At 39.7% G+C, this 17,584-nt stretch overlaps 2 protein-coding genes across 4 annotated transcripts in view; one reads left to right on the top strand and one right to left on the bottom strand.

The window, feature by feature from the left end:
* COL28A1 (collagen type XXVIII alpha 1 chain) overlaps nucleotides 1-17,584 on the bottom strand; it is a 181,480-nt gene that overhangs the window by 161,982 nt on the left and 1,914 nt on the right. The window contains exons 2-7 of the mRNA XM_055589814.1: nucleotides 15,761-15,918; nucleotides 14,322-14,878; nucleotides 7,233-7,253; nucleotides 5,554-5,610; nucleotides 3,812-3,865; nucleotides 1,746-1,787 (exon numbers count right to left, since the gene is read on the bottom strand). Of these exons, the coding sequence (XP_055445789.1) occupies nucleotides 1,746-1,787; nucleotides 3,812-3,865; nucleotides 5,554-5,610; nucleotides 7,233-7,253; nucleotides 14,322-14,878; nucleotides 15,761-15,881 (852 nt within the window). The 5' untranslated portion in view covers nucleotides 15,882-15,918. The remainder of the gene's footprint in view (nucleotides 1-1,745; nucleotides 1,788-3,811; nucleotides 3,866-5,553; nucleotides 5,611-7,232; nucleotides 7,254-14,321; nucleotides 14,879-15,760; nucleotides 15,919-17,584) is intronic.
* The window catches only part of MIOS (meiosis regulator for oocyte development), a 135,862-nt gene that overhangs the window by 59,946 nt on the left and 58,332 nt on the right, over nucleotides 1-17,584 (top strand). The gene's annotated exons all lie outside the window — the stretch shown is intronic.

The following is a 17,584-nucleotide window of genomic DNA, read 5'->3' on the forward strand; positions in this document are numbered from 1 at the left end:
CACATCCCCACATTTCTGCACCTTCGTGGTTCTCACAATGTTCCCCTCCTTTCTGCTTTGTCGTCACCGTAGCTCAGTTCTGTCCAATATAACGTGAGCCACATATGTCTTTTTCAGTTCCTTCATAGCCACTTCAAATATCTAAGAATTAACAGGTGAAATTAATTTTTAATAATATGTTTTATGTCTCCTAACAGGTCAAAATTCTGTCATTTTAACACATGATCAATATTAAAAAATTATCAGTGAGATATTTTCTGTCTTTTTTTTGATTCTGAGTCATCAAAATTCAGTGTGCAGTTCGTTCCGCCAGCACACCTCCCCTCCAGCTTGCCTGTCTTGACCACCGGTTGAGAAACATGGCCGGAGACTCACATTGGCCAGAGCAGCTCTAGCTAATTACTGTCCCTGTTACTTCTCATGCAGCCTGTAGCAACAAACCTCTTCAAAGTACATGCTCTGCTTATCCCCACTTCGGTTTTGCTTTCAGAGCCAGGCCCAATTAATCTTCTAAAACCACAGCTCTGGGGCCGTGTGCCTCATCTAAATCTCACGGGGAGTCCATCACCCAGCAAAGCCCAGCCTTCCAGGCATCAGGGGCCACCCACTCGGCCCCTCAGGCTGCGTCTGCCAGCACTCCTCTTGAGGCCGCATTTCGCCATTCCTCGCTCGTTGCCCTCCCCCTGGTTGCTGCTCACAGCGCTCTCCAGCTGCAATGCCTGCCCCTCCACCTCCCAGTCTGTCTTGATCTGACCTGGTCCTTTCCTCTTCACTCGTGAGGGCTCGTCCCATAGAACCCACCCTGACAGCTCTGGTCTTCTCTGAATGCCCATTTATACATAATATTTGACACATGAAATTTTTACAATGTTTTGACATTCTGCTTCATATTATAGCTGTTTTACCTCTCCTCTGAGATAATGGATTTTCCTGAAAATAAGTACTTTGTCTTAATTTTATTTTCACTAACAGTATGTTTTATACATAGAACATACCTAAAATAAAGTCTTTCCTGAATGAATAACACAAATTTCTGAAGAAATTTCCATTGAGCTTATCAAGCTTTCTATCAGATTTCCCATGACATTGATTACACATGCCAAGAGAAGTGTTTTTTAAACCTCTGGGTCTGAGTCCTGGGCTTTTTCATCCAAGGGGATAAGCTGAGAGAGAAACATAATACAGCTTCCTTTCAAGTTCCTGTATACCTCTCTGCTATTTGGTACACCACTGCAGTTCTCCAGGAAAATGCAAAAGAAGAAATGTATAGTAATTATTTCTCAGTCGTTCAGTCTCTGACATCATCTAATTTTAAGGATGATAAATCAACTAGAATGATCTCTTCTTTTGCCTGTAGAATTGGATTTACAAAACCATAGTTGGGATGATGTAATTCTTAGGCTCCCCGGATCTTTAAATTAATCTTTTTATTTTTTATAAAAAGCACAAGAAGCAAAGCAAAATATTTTTCTCATTGGAGCCTTTCACAAATCTCAACTTGAGCATCAAGGGGCGTCATGTGGTGGAGCACTCTGTCCCATCCTCACCCCTTTTGGATAGAGTATTTCTCCTCACATTGCAGCTTCTGGGATCATAATCTGTCTGATTGCCTGTCTGAGCCATCCAGAGCACAGGTAGACATAAATCATTTTTGCACTTGCACTGCAGGGGTCAAAATGATCCATTACCGAATCTTAGCATCCTGGGATTACTTTCTTAGGAAGGCATTTCAGTCATGTACATACCCCTGGGCCTCTTTCTCCAGGTTCCCCTTTTTGAGCATCACCCTGTGACAAGAAAAAATTCAGTCAAAATTCCACCGCCCTGCAGAGCAAGTGATTGCTCAATAAAATGCACTCTTCAGATTCCCAGATTAATAGGTCAACCCAATGGGGAAAGTATCTTTGACCTTGACCACTGACTGACATTCTCCCCATGCAGTCAGGGAAGAAAACAACAATTCAGATAGCCTTTGCCCTTTGAAGTGAAGCCAGACTATAGGGTGCAGAATGCAGGTATGTTTTCACAGCTCAGGCCGAGATTCTCATGCTAATTTAACAACACGGCCGTTGTTCTCAAATAGACCATTGTACCCTCTCTCGGAGCCAGCCACTCTGGCTTTTCTCCAAGGGGCTTTGGAATGTTTTCCAAAATGTCCTGAAGAGTGATTGCTTGATTTCAGCAAGACTTAGGAAAATATATTATGTGGCACACAATTACAAGCCAAATAAATGAAATGGTCACAAAGACTTACAACAGGTATTTAACAAAACAAAAAAGAAGACGTGATGGCATTAATTCAGATCCGTAGAAAGTGGGAGAGTGTAGGGGTGTGAGTGTGTGTGTGTGTGTTGTAAAGCCACCCAAGAATACTTTATGTTCCCTCTCTTTGGCAAGCAGGCAATTGGCAAAAATGCTCTCATGCATCTAACTTATTATATGTTTCATTAACGCCCTAAACCTATTCTCAGAAATGGAGTTATTGGGATTAAAATTTTGAACATTTGAATGCTTCTTACGTAGTCCCTAATTGCTTCCCAAAATGTTTGTGTTTGTGCCAAGTTACCCTTGCAATGAAGAAGAAAGTAGTTTCACCACCATATTGCTAGTTATTATTGTTTTATTACTGCTATGTTAGTTACTTTAAGAAACTTTTTAAAATTTAAAATACGGAAAAAAACCAATATGAACTAGATATGAACTATGTGAACTTCCCTCCACCCCCACCTCCAAAACACCCCAAGAGCCTTGGAGTCCAAAGTTTCTAAAATGTGAATAATTAGTATTAAAGGGCACCTCATTGTCAGTCTTTAAATTTCATCCATTATCCAGTGAAATTAGACATTTTTCTATTTCTTTATTCACTAGATTTTTTTCCTCTCTTGAAAACTGTTTGTGTCTTTTGACCATTTAATTATTCATTTCTCACCTATTTTATAAAGTCGTTATGCATTACAGCAGGGCTTCCCAGGTGGTGCTTGTGGTAAAGAATCCTCCTGCCAATGCAGGAGACTAAGAGACACGGGTTCGATTCCTGGGTCAGGAAGATCCCCTAGAGAAGGAAATGACAACCCACTCCAGTATTCTTGCCTGGAGAATCCTATGAACAGAGGAGCCTGGTAGGCTACAGTTCACAGGGTCATAAAGAGTCAGACACACCTGAAATGACTTAGGACATCAGACGGATGCATTGTAGCAATTACATCAATGTCCATTGTATTTGACATAAACATTTCCATACATGTCTTCCTCTTTATTTTAATTATTGTTTTTCATTGAATACAATTTTTCTTTACATTTTCACATGGTTACATTTGCTAATCCATCTCCTATGATTCCTTCTGTTCTCTTGAAAGACCATCCCAACAATGATATAATTTTTTAAATCAAAGATTTTCTTTTTTGGATGGCACACAAAGAAAAGAATTAAGGAATTCATAAAGGAGTTTTAATTCTTAAAACTCAAGTGCCAACAGCAATGTGTTTTGGAATATGTATTAGTGATTCATGAAACATTGTAGTACTCAATTTAGACCGCCATTATTTAAGAATGAGTTTCTCTTTATTCAACTCCCTAGGTTTCCTGTATTTATTGACTGAAATGGCCATATGCTTCTCTGAATTTGTAAATACAAGTTTATACAAGCCAGACAGATAATGCAGGAGGCAAACAGCCTGTATTCTTCACAGGAATCATCAGATTTTTTTGGCATTTGCTTAAAATACAATGCTTTGTTTCCTCAATTTTTGTTCTTTAAGTAGAACTAGAAGGAGATACATTGGTTTAAAGAAAAGCTGTTTAGTCATTTACCGGGTTTCCTTTTGGTCCTCGCTCACCTTTGATACCTGGGTTTCCATGTGTACCCTGAAGGCAAAGGGGAAAAAGATTATATGCAACAGACAGTCTATTAGTTTCCTACACCTTACAGTAATTTATCAGCTTCATCCCATAAAATGAGAGAGGATTATAAAAACAAAACTTTGCCTACCAAGCAGAGATTCAACTCTGCTTTCCCAAACTATACACCAGGAAGATGACAGTCTCGAACAGGCAGATTCTCTAGATTTGCTCAAAAAAAAGATAATGTCTCTCTCTCCTTGATATCCAAGGGAGAGTTTCAAAAAATAGGATAAGAGAGTTCTTCAGTTTTGTTCCAGAAAGGCATTTTATTTTCCTATTCTCAAATCACCAAAAATCTCACTCTTCTGTGAACAGGTTTTGGGAACACTCAATAAATGCTAAATGACATAGTTCTGTGGCTGTGGACTGACAGGGTACAGTCTAGAGGGTTCCAAAGAGTCAGACACGGCTGAGTGACTATGCATACATGTACACATATGGCTATCCCTATAAAAACATGGTACAGTGATCTCTTCCAACAATAAAGCGACTGAAATTGTCAGATTAGCTTAGCAATCGTTAAGTTTTCTATTTATTTCTGTTTATTCTAAAACATAATTGAATATCCCAAGCAAACCTTTCCTGCCCATTTCTTGGTGTAACAAGTATAATCTAAGACTGCACAGGAAGGAGAAGTTAAACCTCTGCTCTGACCAAAATCAGATTCTACTGACTGCCACATTATCGTGTGATATATCTAGTGTGTATTTTGAAGAAAAAAATTAAGACAGTCTTCCTTTCTGATGCCTTGATGGGTAGAATGATTTGAAAATGTATAGGTTTTGGACCCAGGACTCAGAAGAAAATGTGTCCGAGTCTAAGAAATTCACTGTGCACATTTCCCTCCTTGCCACCAAATGCAAGCATCAGTTCAAAAACATTATTCATGCATTTTTGTGAAATGTCTCCTCTGGGCTCTTGACCTCTAAGGCTTGAAATCACAGAAGAAAATGAGAAACTGAAGGAGCGTCATGGAGGTGTCTAAAAGCACGTGTTAGAGGAGTGTCTAGCATCTCCAGTCATTGTGATGAAGTTTCCAGCACCTTCCCAGAATAGACATGGCACGTGCCAGGTATTAGGGCAGAACATAAGGGAAGCACGCACATCTTTGGGGATTATCATTTCAAGTGCTGAACCATGTTAGCAAATCCTGCCATTTATCTCCAGTTGCCACGTGGGGTCTTCCATTTCACACAATTCACTAACAGCCAGAACTCCCTACCAGGCTTCCTCCCCACTAGGCATTTTTGGGGTTGCACTTGGCTCTGGAGCAGTCACTTGTTTGTAGTTGGAAGTGGGATGAAGCTTTGCCTAGCTCACCAAGGACCTATATGAACCCTTTCTCTATATTTTCACTTCAGTACTGAGAAATTCTGGCTCCAATTGTCGCAGCAGAAGAGATGCTAAAATATCCTTTGTGGGAAGAACATCTGATTTTAAGGCAAATCTGCCCTCAGTTCAGGTCAGTTAAATCCCAAGCTAATTTCTTAGCACAGAATGTATCCCTTTAGGAATAAAAGAAAGACACAACATTTCCGTTTTTGCTGCAATTTGCTTTTCAACAGCACAAAGTAGCCCAGTGTTTTCAGAATAGAGTATCATGGCTAGGACTTCCTGAGCTGACCCTAAGTTCAAAGCAGAAATATACTCACCGGAGGCCCTGGATCGCCGGGATCCCCCTTCTCACATTCACAAATCTTACGTTCACACTAAATCAACAATGAAACACAGCATTAACACACGGTGAAATATAGTATATTAAATCTCATTCAACACATAATGAAATGGAGCACTCCCTTGAAGAAACTTTACCTTGAAAATTTATGGAGCTTTTGCTCTCCCTGTAAAATTCTTCTAAGAAAACTCTGAGCTAGGAAGAGCCAGCTAATAAAGTATTAAATGTTGGCATGGTTAAATAAAATAGACCTTCATTAAAAGTGGATGTATTAATATATAACATCTACTCATCAGTTAAAATGAGAAAACAAATATTTTCAGTGGACTTTTGGAATTTCTGCTGTTTTTCTTCTATATAACACATCCAGGCTCAATAATATACAAATATCAAATACTGCTTTACTCAACAAAGGAAAAATTTTGATTTAAACCGTATTTTATCAATTCTGAAATGCATCTTTTTTCTTATTTTCACATCTTTGAAATCAAAAGAAGTATTCTATGAGTCAGGCTTGACCAGGGTGAAACTGGTGTTTTCTGCACATGCCCTTCTGCTCTTCCAGAACGAGATGGAAGAAAACTCTAAAGGCACAACCAGAGCACTGGAAGAAATGCTGTATCACCTATACTTTTTGTGGCACAGGGGCCGGTATTGTGTGCAAAAGCCAGGGCAGCAATGACTCTGAGACAGAAAGTGATTCAGAAGATTTCGACTTTGAATGCAAAGAAGTTGCAGAAATAACCAATTTCATTTGCTTATATTTTCTCTCTTAAGTATGCACAAAAGTGATACAGGATTTAAAAATCTATATCTAAGTACATCTAAAAGGACTCTTGCCTTAAGTACAAAATTAAAAATTGTGATTCATAAGAAGGCACTGTATCATATTTTAATTGGCAGAGAGCTTTTTTAAAATCTCTCTAAATGGCACAGAAAATAGTGATGTATCTGACCATGTATGATTCAGTGAAGCATGGTTCTCTACAAGCTTTGGTTGGCTTCTAAGTATTTTATGTGATATTACTTATAAGCGTCCTCATGTTAAAGAAGCAATTTCTCGAACTAAGTTCAGATGTTCTAAACCCTCTACCCAGAAACATACGTCCAGTACAGCAGTCCTCAGCAAGCTGATGGTCATCAATTGTGCTGAGTACTGTCCAACCAATATTGGCCAGCTTCCTTCGCCACTTGGTCTGGTGGCCACCATCAAGGAGGAGAATGAGCTTAGTCAGTCATCAGGCAGCAGGGGTGACTCTGAGCCCTGTCCATTACCCAGGAACACTACTTCATCCTGGCCAACTCAAGGCATACTAGAGTGGAGGACCCTCATGAGCGATGGGTATTGAGACACAGTTAGGATGAAGGAATCAGTATCAAAGTAAGCAAAACTGTATCATGTGCATTATCGCTGATTTCTAAAACCACTGTCTAAAATCATTTAAATATTTCCTACTTTTTCTAAAATTTCCAACCTGCAGTGGATATGGCAACATAAAAGAAATCAAGTGGCTGCCTCAAAATAGAGCAGCTCATTTTAAAAAAGTAAGGATTTTTATTTAGTCACACCTTACCTTCTAATGTGAATTATAATGCTGATTTGATTATGTGAGCATTTTGGAGTAATTCATAGTAATCAAAGCATGTGGTGCTTACCTTCTTTTCAAATAAGATGTCCTAGGAGGGAAAAAAGAATGAAACATTAACTCAATTCATGATTCTGCTTCCAGCTTCTTATTAGCCTTAATTATTCCCAATGGGATATGCAATTTCCAAGAAGAATAGCAATTCAGCCTTTTTAACCTTGTAAAAGCAATAAAGCCCCAGCCAACCACCCAAGGAGCGCTCTGAGCCATATACTAATAGAAGACATGTAGGATACTAACATTCATTAAAAACAATTTTTTTCTGGAAACGTCATCCTATTGCATCCCATGTTTTCTCTCTTCCTTTTTATCAGCTCTAGAATCTCCATAGTTTGGCTACGAGCTCAATCAGCCATAATGAGAATTTTCTTTTATTTACAAAGACTTAGGTAGAATATGTAATTGTGTATTTTCTCTATTTTTCTATCCCTATGTGCTGTGCTGTGCTTAGTTGCTCAGTCGTGTCCAACTCTTTACAACCCCCAAGGACTGTAACCCACCAGGCTCCTCTGTACATGGGATTCTCCAGGTAAGAATACTGGAGTAGGTTGCCATGCCCTCCTCCAGGGGATCTTCCCAACCCAGGGATCAAACCCACATCTCCCACATTGCAGGCAGATCGGATTCTTTAACATCTAAGCCACCAGGGAAGACTGAGAATACTGGAGTATGTAGCCTATCCCTTCTCCAAGGATCTTCCCGACCCAGGAACCGAACAGGGTTGTTCTGCATTGCAGGCGTATTCTTTACCATCTGAGCTATCAGGGAAGCTATTTTATCCCTATACAGATGTGCATTTATTGTTTAGCATTAGAACATAAATTTTAGGGTGATAACTTCATGAAATATTAATGAGCCTTAGAAGTCAGTGTGGTCCGGTGGCTCATTCTGTCATAAAGAAACTTGAGACATGGTGCTGTGGCTTGCCCAAGGTCACACTCTTGGGCTGAGCTACCTGACCAAGCTCAGCACTATTTCCTACTTAACCACACAGAGATGAATTAGCCAGAATATTTTTCAAAACGACTTTCAATTCATAAGTTTAGAGAAATTCGCAATGTGGTTTTTGTCAGACCTTTAGGCCTCACTCCTCCACTCCAGTTCAGTGGGGTATTATTACCTGAAAAGAAGATCATGTCTGAATCAGTGGACACAAGCTATGTTTACAGATAGAATCATTACTCTCTGAAGGTAGAATTTATGTGTCAAATTAATGCCTTATGACTGAATCTGAGGGGTAGCTCACACATGATAAAATAGAAAACGGAAGCAAAAGCACCAGAGTATTTGTTGTAAGTTGTTAAAAATAAAGAATGTGATGAGGAAGCTAAAGATAAGTCAGAGTTGTACCTGTACAGAAGACTCTGCATCCTGTTAGTTTTGTTTTTACTCTACGTTTATTTTGATACAAATAAATTGTTTAGAGAAGGTATAGCAACTTGCTTTAAGTAGTTCTGGTGATTTAATCACAGAAAAATTTAGACTAGGAATTAAGTGTCATCTAGGATTTTCATCCTGTTTCCACCATTATCTAGCCACCTGACCGTGGGCAAGTCATATCATCCCTCCAGTTCCTTTTCCACGTCTATAAAACAAAGATGCTTGACCCCGTGGTCTTGGGAGCGGTCCAACTCTGGCCACAGACCCTACCTACCAAAATCAGCATCTCAACTATGCTCTCTTTCTCTTGCCCTACCCCAGTGATTTTAAATTACTAGGCAAAGTAAACCCAGGCTGAAAGCAGATGAGATACTTGTGTCTTTAAGAGCTAGTAGGTCATGTGGAGATCCAAGCAGTCCATTCTAAAGGAGATCACTCCTGGGTGTTCTTTGGAAGGACTGATGCTAAAGCTGAAACTCCAATACTTTGGCCACCTCTTGCGAAGAGTTGATTCATTGGAAAAGACTCTGATGCTGGGAGGGATTGAGGGCAGGAGGAGAAGGGGACAACAGAGGATGAGATGGCTGGATGGCATCACCGACTCGATGGAAAGGAGTTTGGGTGAATTCCAGGAGTTGGTGTTGGACAGGGAGGCCTGGCGTGCTGCAATTCATGGGGTCGCAAAGAGTCGGACCCGACTGAGCTACTGAACTGAACTGAACTGAACTGAGGTCATGTGGACAATGGAAACTCAGCTAAACTGACAATTTTAGTGGAAAACAGCATTACCCTCTCCAGAATATTTGGCTGTGCCTAGAAAGTTGAAATTTACATGCTTTATCTCTAGGCTGCCCAGGACAAGTCCTGGCTTCCACCTGTGATCCTGACATACTTTCCAGACACACCCTAGAGAAATTCTTGTGTAGTTCAGCATTCATTGTTTTTTAATAGTGAAAAATTTGAAATAAAATATCCATCAATAACATACTGGATCAATAAGCAAAATACCACTCAGCAGTTCAAATAAATGTATTGAATTTATATATTTTAACAGAGAAATTTCCTAAAAAGTTGAATGAAAAAGAAAGTTGAAGATGAATGCTTAGAACATGATCCAAATTGTGAAAATATTTAAAATATACATCAGAAACTTGGTGTCGTCTGAGAGGGAGAGAAGGAAAAGAAATCTGAAAGAGAGGCAATAAAGCAACTAATAATTCAAGTCAGATTGTAAAATTTGAAAATAGCTACTGAAATAAAGAAAAATTCAAAGTGTCCCTTTATCACCTTTTTATACTAAGCAATGTCCTTATCGATTTTAAACTCATGAATTTAGCCGCTAGCGTGGCAGATGTGTAATTTTACACTTTTTTCGCTTTTCCTTTGAAAATTCAATTTCTGCTTTGCCACATTACCCTTTAAATGTATGTGCCACGAGGCTTAAAAGCGATAACAATGCAACTAATTATTTTTGGAACTCATTGGCTTTTGTGTTTGCTTGATTTTATATTTCTATGGAAACAAAAATGGACCCAAACTGCACAATAGATAAGACTGTTTCAAACAAGAACAAGGCTGCATTCCCTAAGGACACTTGGAGTCCATAAACCCCAGTGATAGAGAAATACCGCACAGCAAGCTGCGTGGGAAGGAGAGCCCAGACTTGGCGGGCAGAGAAGGAGGAATAGGATGGTTGTTTGGAAATGGTTGGCCTTCTGGATGATTTTGAATAAAGGAATGCAAAGGACCAACTCATTAGTGGAATGTTGTTCTACATGTCAAAGTTGATAAGGAAAAAAGGCATAAAGACCAATGTGGGCAATCAGACAAAGGTTGCACTGAGGAGGGACATTTTAAAAAAGTGGACAGAGCTGGAGGCCTGGAGAGTAGTAAGGCATTTTGCTTAAGCAGAGAGGCAGGCCATGTGGAGAACAGTTGGGAGACCATGGTCAAAGCCAGAGGGAAGGGCGTGTTCAGTGAAAGTCTGGGTGGATACTGTGATTTAAATTAAAAAGTATAAATAGAGAAAGGACCTCATCAGAGCAAAAGGAAGGGGCATTTTATTAACAGAGTCAGAGTTTTATGATGGTAGATATGTGGAGAAAAAAGAAGTCTAGACTGGAATTGCCAGTTTTCTGAGTGACCATGAGGTCAGTGCTCTGAGATGCAAACAGAGAAAATGTGAGGAAGGTGCCAAAGTTACCAGCATGACAGCAAATGGGGTGAGAGTAAGGAGTTTAGTAGGCAAGGATTACAAATCCCATGACAAAAATAATGTTTCCAACTTGATATAGCAGAAGAAGGGCCATTATCAAATCTCAGAGAACAGAAATAAAGCTCCAAACAGAGGAGCCCTTGAAAAACTGGGAAGTGGACCATCCTAATAAATCAATGAAGCCTAGGATTCTAAAGATGATACAGAAATGATGAAGTTGATCCCTTCTTGCTCTGTCAGGGAGAAGATGCACTAAATTAATGTTTTTCTTCAGTTCAGTTCAGTTCAGTCGCTCAGTCGTGTCCAACTCTTTGAGACCCCATGAATTGCAGCACACCAGGCCTCCCTGTCCATCACCAACTCCCGGAGTTCACTCAGACTCACGTCCATCGAGTCAGTGATGCCATCCAGCCATCTCATCCTCTGCCGTCTCCTTCTCCTCCTGCCCTCAATCCCTCCCAGTGTCAGAGTATTTTCCAATGAGTCAACTCTCTCATGAGGTGGCCAAAGTACTGGAGTTTCAGCTTTAGCATCATTCCTTCCAAGGAAATCCCAGGGCTGATCTCCTTTAGAATGGACTGGTTGGGTCTCCTTGCAGTCCAAGGGACTCTCAAGTGTCTTCTCCAGCACCACAGTTCAAAGGCATCAATTCTTCGGCTCTCACCTTTCTTCACAGTCCAACTCTTACATCTATACATGGCCACTGGAAAAACCATAGCCTTGACTAGACGGACCTTTGTTGGCAAAGTAATATCTCTGCTTTTCAATATGCTATCTAGGTTGGTCATAACTTTTCTAATGTTTTTCTAGTACTCTCCAAATAAAGAGACCAATTTGTTACAATTGTTATTCCCATAAAGACTTTGTTAAAAAGTTTAATATCAAAGGTAATAAAGATATTTTTTTAATATCCACATACTCTCTCATGCTCTTTTAAAGGACAAAGTAATATATCCAGAAGGTTGGTTTGAATGTGTTTCTTTAGGGTTCAGTACTGTTCTGTAAATCAATAAAACAGAAACATGAATATTTTCTTTTTGGAATCATCAGGTCTCTCTTGGGTAATTTAGAACTAAAAATTGTTTTCAGGGGTTCTAACATGGTACTCCCTGATAGAGTGCCAAGGAACATGCAATGATTCCTTGATTTGTCTGGACTCCTGCAAAATCTATTCACTGTGTACACTCCTGTCCATAAATTCAACTAAAGTCTACTCTGCAATGAAAAGCATAAACTGACAATACCAAAAACCACCCAGATGAATTTCAGAATCATCACACTGGGAGTATGAACCTGACACATGATGTGAGCTTGTTTATATAAAATTCTAGATGTACACTAATTTAGGTTGACAAGTCAGGTCTGTAGTATCTCAGGCACAAGGGATGCATGTATTGCAAAGAGGCATAAGGAAACTTTTAGAGATGATGGAAATGTTCCGTATCCTATTTGTGTTGGTGGTTTCACGGGTGAATACATCTAGAAAAACTCGCGGAATTTTCACTTTAAGTAGATGAAGTTTTGTACTTAATATATAAGTTAACTAATTTTTTTAAGTCAACTTCATGATTATTTCAAAATAAAAAGTTTAAAAAATTGAACTACAGATGTAATAGAAACAGATTAGATAAGGACTTTTTCAAATAGTCTGAGCAGAAGTCCAGTTTTGCTTCCTAGACAGTGGCCATTTGAAACATTGATACTTAGTATATATCTCTTTGAAAACCCCGATAAGCTGTTTGGATCCTGCAATTTGTTTGGAAAGCGGCACCTCCTTCTAAGAAATGGCTTGTTCACAGAGCTTCCATCTGAACAAACAAGCCGAAACCAGAGGATGCTACGGAAGAGCAGAGTCATTAGGATGCTTGGTCATTTTTCGGTTTCCCCAGAAACAGTTTTGCTTCGGATGTACTGCCAAGAGCCTGCACTCTCAGTTGGGCAGGAATTCTTAGCTAGGGTGTATCTGGAGGGAGTATGAACCTCCTGAGCTGACACATCTGGCCAAACAAGGAGCTGCCTGTCCTGTGTCTTCTCCAGGCAGCAGCAGGTGACTCATTATCACAACCCCAGGGTTCTTTCCTGCACATGCTGGAAACTTCTGTCTCATTCAGTGGTGAGGACTCAAATTAGGCACAGGCAGGGCTCGGCAGTTAGCCTGACCCCCCTGCACGTTCCCTTTCCTGCAGAAGAGATGCTCACGTAAGCACTCACCCCAGGTACCTGGGGCTGAGCCCATCGTCCGAGGTCCAGGCAGAACTGCCCCCTCATCTTCCCTTAATGCCCACGTTTCAAAAGGCTAAAAGCAGCAGTAGATTTTGGAGGAGGGATGTTTCTTAACTGTTTCAAGGAATTTTTGCTTGAGAAAACCTTAAAATTATTCTCTTCTCTCCCAGTGTAACTTTACAGGGTCAAGCATGCAGACTCTGGGGTCTTTGCCTGGCCTTAAATTTTCAACTATAAAATGGATATAATAAGAGTACCTACATCATAAGATTGTTGTAAACATTGAATAAAATAAAATATATAAAGCCCTCAGAGCAATGCCTAATATACAGCACTCAAGACATAATCACTATGATTTAAGTAAGAAAAACTCAGCATCTCGTGCTAAAAGCACCTGAGAGTAACAAAATCAAAGTAATGTTGGGAAAAAGAATTGAGAGAAGGGACAAAAGGAGCAAGACAATCTCTGAAAGAGGGCCTGAGCTTTTTTCAATCCATAGAGGAGAGCCATATGAAGTACTCAGGACCTAAAGGACACATCAGCCTAGCCCTCTTGTCAAGAATTTTTTTTTAAATCAGTATTTTTAAGCAAATTAATTTTTGACAGTTAACAAATCAACGGCCTTATCTCCAGGAGTTCCTCCTTGAGGAATGTGGTGAAGAGGAATTTTGTTTTGATTGCTTTGCCTTGTGTTCTCCCTAGCAGCGAGGAAGGGTTCTTACAACCAATAAAGAAAAGCAGTGATACCGCCAATCGTGACTTAAAATTAGATGACCTTGTTAACACCTAAGAAGCAAGGAGATAAATTTTCAAAATGGAAGTCTGTGGCCTTCACTTGAGCATACTATGGCAAATGGTGAGTCAAAGGGTCAAAAAATATTTCTGCACAAGTGGAACGGGAAAAAAAGAACTTAAGACAAATATGGCAGATTGCAATTTGACCACAAGTCGAATACAAGTCAGCAGTGTTCACTGAGCCCACGATGCACAAACAGGAGTCCTAGATGGATGATCGGAAATGAATCCTTCCAAAATCTTCAGCATTGGCTGATAGTAAAGTTAGGAATGCAATTACGGAGAATTAGCCTGGTACCTCCCCGGTTTATGTGGTGCAAACTGTCAAGAATGTAGAGACACATCAGCAAGATTCTTCTTTCCATTTCAAAGGTAGATTTTTTTTCCCTTTCATCTTTTTGACCTATTATCCTTTCAGAATTTGTGAACAAATTATCAGCATTATAATAAGAAATGTATATAAAATCAACACATTAAGTACCTACCAGGCGATCCTGAATTTTGTCGACAAGGGTTGAATCATTCAACAGGAGAATGGGTACACTGGGTAAATCCCCAGATATCAAACGCAGTTTGGTTTCATTGACTACAGCAGAAAGTCCAATGGTGATAAATAATATTCCTGCAGTTCTGGCATCTTCAGAAATACTTTGAACATCTGGATTCTTTGGATGGTCAATGCCATCCATCATCAGCACAGTCACTTTCACGCCATCCTTACGCCCTTCTCTCTTAAGTAGCCTCGTGGCATTGGCAATGGCATAATAAGAGAAAGTACCTTGCCCAATGAAATTCATAGACTTGACCCTCTGTTTAAAAGTCTGTAGATCCTTCCAGGAGGAAAAAGGTGGATCAATTTGGACAGAGCTGCTAAACTGAAGGGCTGCCAGTTTGATGTCATATTTCAAGGAGCCAACTGGGGTCAACTGAAATATCTTGTCACTCAAGCTACCCACAAAATCTTTTTGTTTGTCAAAGAGAAAAATTTTGGAACTTTCAGAGCTGTCCACAACGAAGACAAGATCTATGAAGCACGTGGAGTCTGAAATAGAGCAAATTGGTTAGGCAGCATCCTTGTCCCCACTTGTAAAACAACTTTGCACAAGGAAAGCCCTGAGGCGTGTGGCCTGAATAGCTGATCTCCAAGAGGAGAAGGAAGTAAAAAAGAGTTATGTAAAGTTTAAAAATAAAATAAAATTAAAAAAAAAATTAAAAAAAAAAAAAAAAGAGAGGCACCTTGGAGATTGGGCTGACATTGTGAATAACTCTATCTCTTTCCAAGTCTTCAAATTCTTTTCCTCTTCTAAAATCATGCAGATCAAAAGCAAACAAAATACCATATATTCTGAGCATCTTCCCAAGGTAAAACTTACTTAAAGTGAGAGAAAAAGAAAGTACACTGTAGTTTAAAAATTCAACAAACACTAGACAAAGTTGTCTAGAAGTAAATAATACTCTGCCTCATTCTCAGATTATGGGACATATTGGTGAGGCCCCATCTTGTTTGGGTACAATTTTTTTTTTTTAACATTTTTTAAATCAAAGGAGAAAATGATTGGATGGATCGTATTGCAGCCGTGCTGAGGGACAAAGAAACCTAATAGTGAGAACTGAAGGTTGAATCCTAGCTCTGTGACTTGCTAGTTAATTTGCCTGCAGCCTCAAGCATGCCACTTCACCTTCTGGGCCTCAGTTTCTTTATCTATGCGAGTGGCACCCTCTGTTGTGCCCATTTAAGTATGCTGTATAAGTACCCATACAAGTATGCTCTGTAAGTATGTAAGATGCCTTATGATCATATCAAAATAGAGTATCACATATATACATAAATATGTAGTTTGCTGTTTATACCAAGTGCTATTTGGAAAAATTCATATTAGGGTTTTAAGAAACTAAAACTAACAAAGATAAAACATTTTTTTACCCTGGAGATTTTTCCTTGCAAGTAAATTGGTCTTTGAGCCTTTCTTTCTTTGTCCATATATTGCTTGACTCATAAAAGCTGGCAAAAGCAGGAGATACAGGACAAAATGTCTGTTCCACATTATGATGGATGGTGAAAAATCATCCGCCGTGTAGCACCTTTAATTTAAAAAATCAGTTATAAATACTTTAATAAGATATAGAGTTTGCTATTTTTAATTTCAAGCCCGTAAAATTGAAAGCTGGCATGTGGAAAGAGAAAAGGGTTTTTCATTCATATTTATGGAGAATTATTCACATGGAGATTTTTAAAGTTTCTAATCTAAATAAATCATGGCGACACAACCAAATATCTATTAATGAATGTTTTTGTATATTCAAAGAATTACATCCAAGTAGTCTGAATTTCCCATTATATTATGGGGAGCAGGAGAGGGGAGAGCTATTTCAAAACATTTCAGTCCCACTCTATATGATGGTTGTGTTTCAATCACAGGGTCTGTTTGACATATCCACATTCTCCAAGGTAGTATCAGATTGCTACAAGGTTGTTTTATCCATTTTCACTATAACTAACTCCTGACCATGCCAATTTTTTACAGGGTTGTAGAGAGCCACCACGATTTCAGTCTTAATATTACATGCACAATTTCAGTGAGTTCAGGGGTCGTCAAAAATTGAATTGCCCTTCTGTATCCACAGAACCCCATTTTCTACATTTACTTTGTTAACTTCATCTCCACTGGAGTTTCAAGCTGTCCAACAGCTGCATATCCAGTCAGTCAAAAGAATATAAGAGCAAAAAAAAAAAAGAAACAGATTTGCTAAGTGTTAGCTGGAAGAACTACTGGACAGATATAGGACTTGAAATCAGGAAGCGATCCCCTCTGAAAGGCCCTGTGAAACTATTTTCCTGGATAGATTAAAATATAATCTTGTATTTAAATCTTCAGCCATTTTCAGCACTCAGTAAGCCCAGCTATGTACCAAATGCCTTTAAAAGCCACAGACTTCCCTGGCAAAAGAAGACTCATGTGTGGCTAGCTCAGTATACCTGAGAATGGAAGTAAGAAGGCTTATTTTGAACCCCATGTTTTGCATGGTTTGGAAATGCTTGCCAGCTTGAAGTGTATAGACTTTAGAAGTTCTGGAAAAAGAATCATGCTTTCCTTCTTTGGCACCTTGCCTTCAGGGAATGGTAAACTGGGAAATCATGAGCATGATTTTTTCCAGACTCTCAATGGGCGGGGGAGGTGGGGGGGAGGTGGCGGGTGGAAATACATGCTAAGGCAGTAAGGAATGAGATGGGAGACTGACTTCTTCACACATGCCAGATGGAGAAGCCCCAATGAGAAGCAAAGCTATCAGATTGGGGGTGAATCGGTAGAGGGCTCCATGTCATAGTCTGCTCCTCAAATAGCCTCGACTAGCAGGAAGCTTACTAAGCCGACTTTGTATCAGGATGACCAAGTGTGTGTGCTGTGGGTGCTTAGTCGCTCAGTCATGTCCAACTCTTTGTGACCTCATGGACTGTAGCCCACCAGGCTCCTCTGCCCATGGAATTCTCCAGGCAAGAATACTGGAGTGGGTTGACATTCCCTTCTCCAGGGGATCTTCCTAACCCAGGGGTCAAAATCATGTGTCCTGTATTGCAGGCAGATTCTTTACTGTCTGAGCCACCAGGGAAGCCCCATCTCTCTTGGCATTTGCCTCAAATGCAATTGACCAAATGTTAACTGCTCTTCAGACCAGGTATACTAAGATTTGGAGACAACTAGGTATTAAAACGAGAAGGCAATGGCACCCCACTCCAGTACTCTTGCCT

Source organism: Bubalus kerabau, chromosome 8 (genome assembly GCF_029407905.1).
Source record: "Bubalus kerabau isolate K-KA32 ecotype Philippines breed swamp buffalo chromosome 8, PCC_UOA_SB_1v2, whole genome shotgun sequence".
Classification (NCBI taxonomy): Eukaryota; Metazoa; Chordata; class Mammalia; order Artiodactyla; family Bovidae; genus Bubalus; species Bubalus kerabau.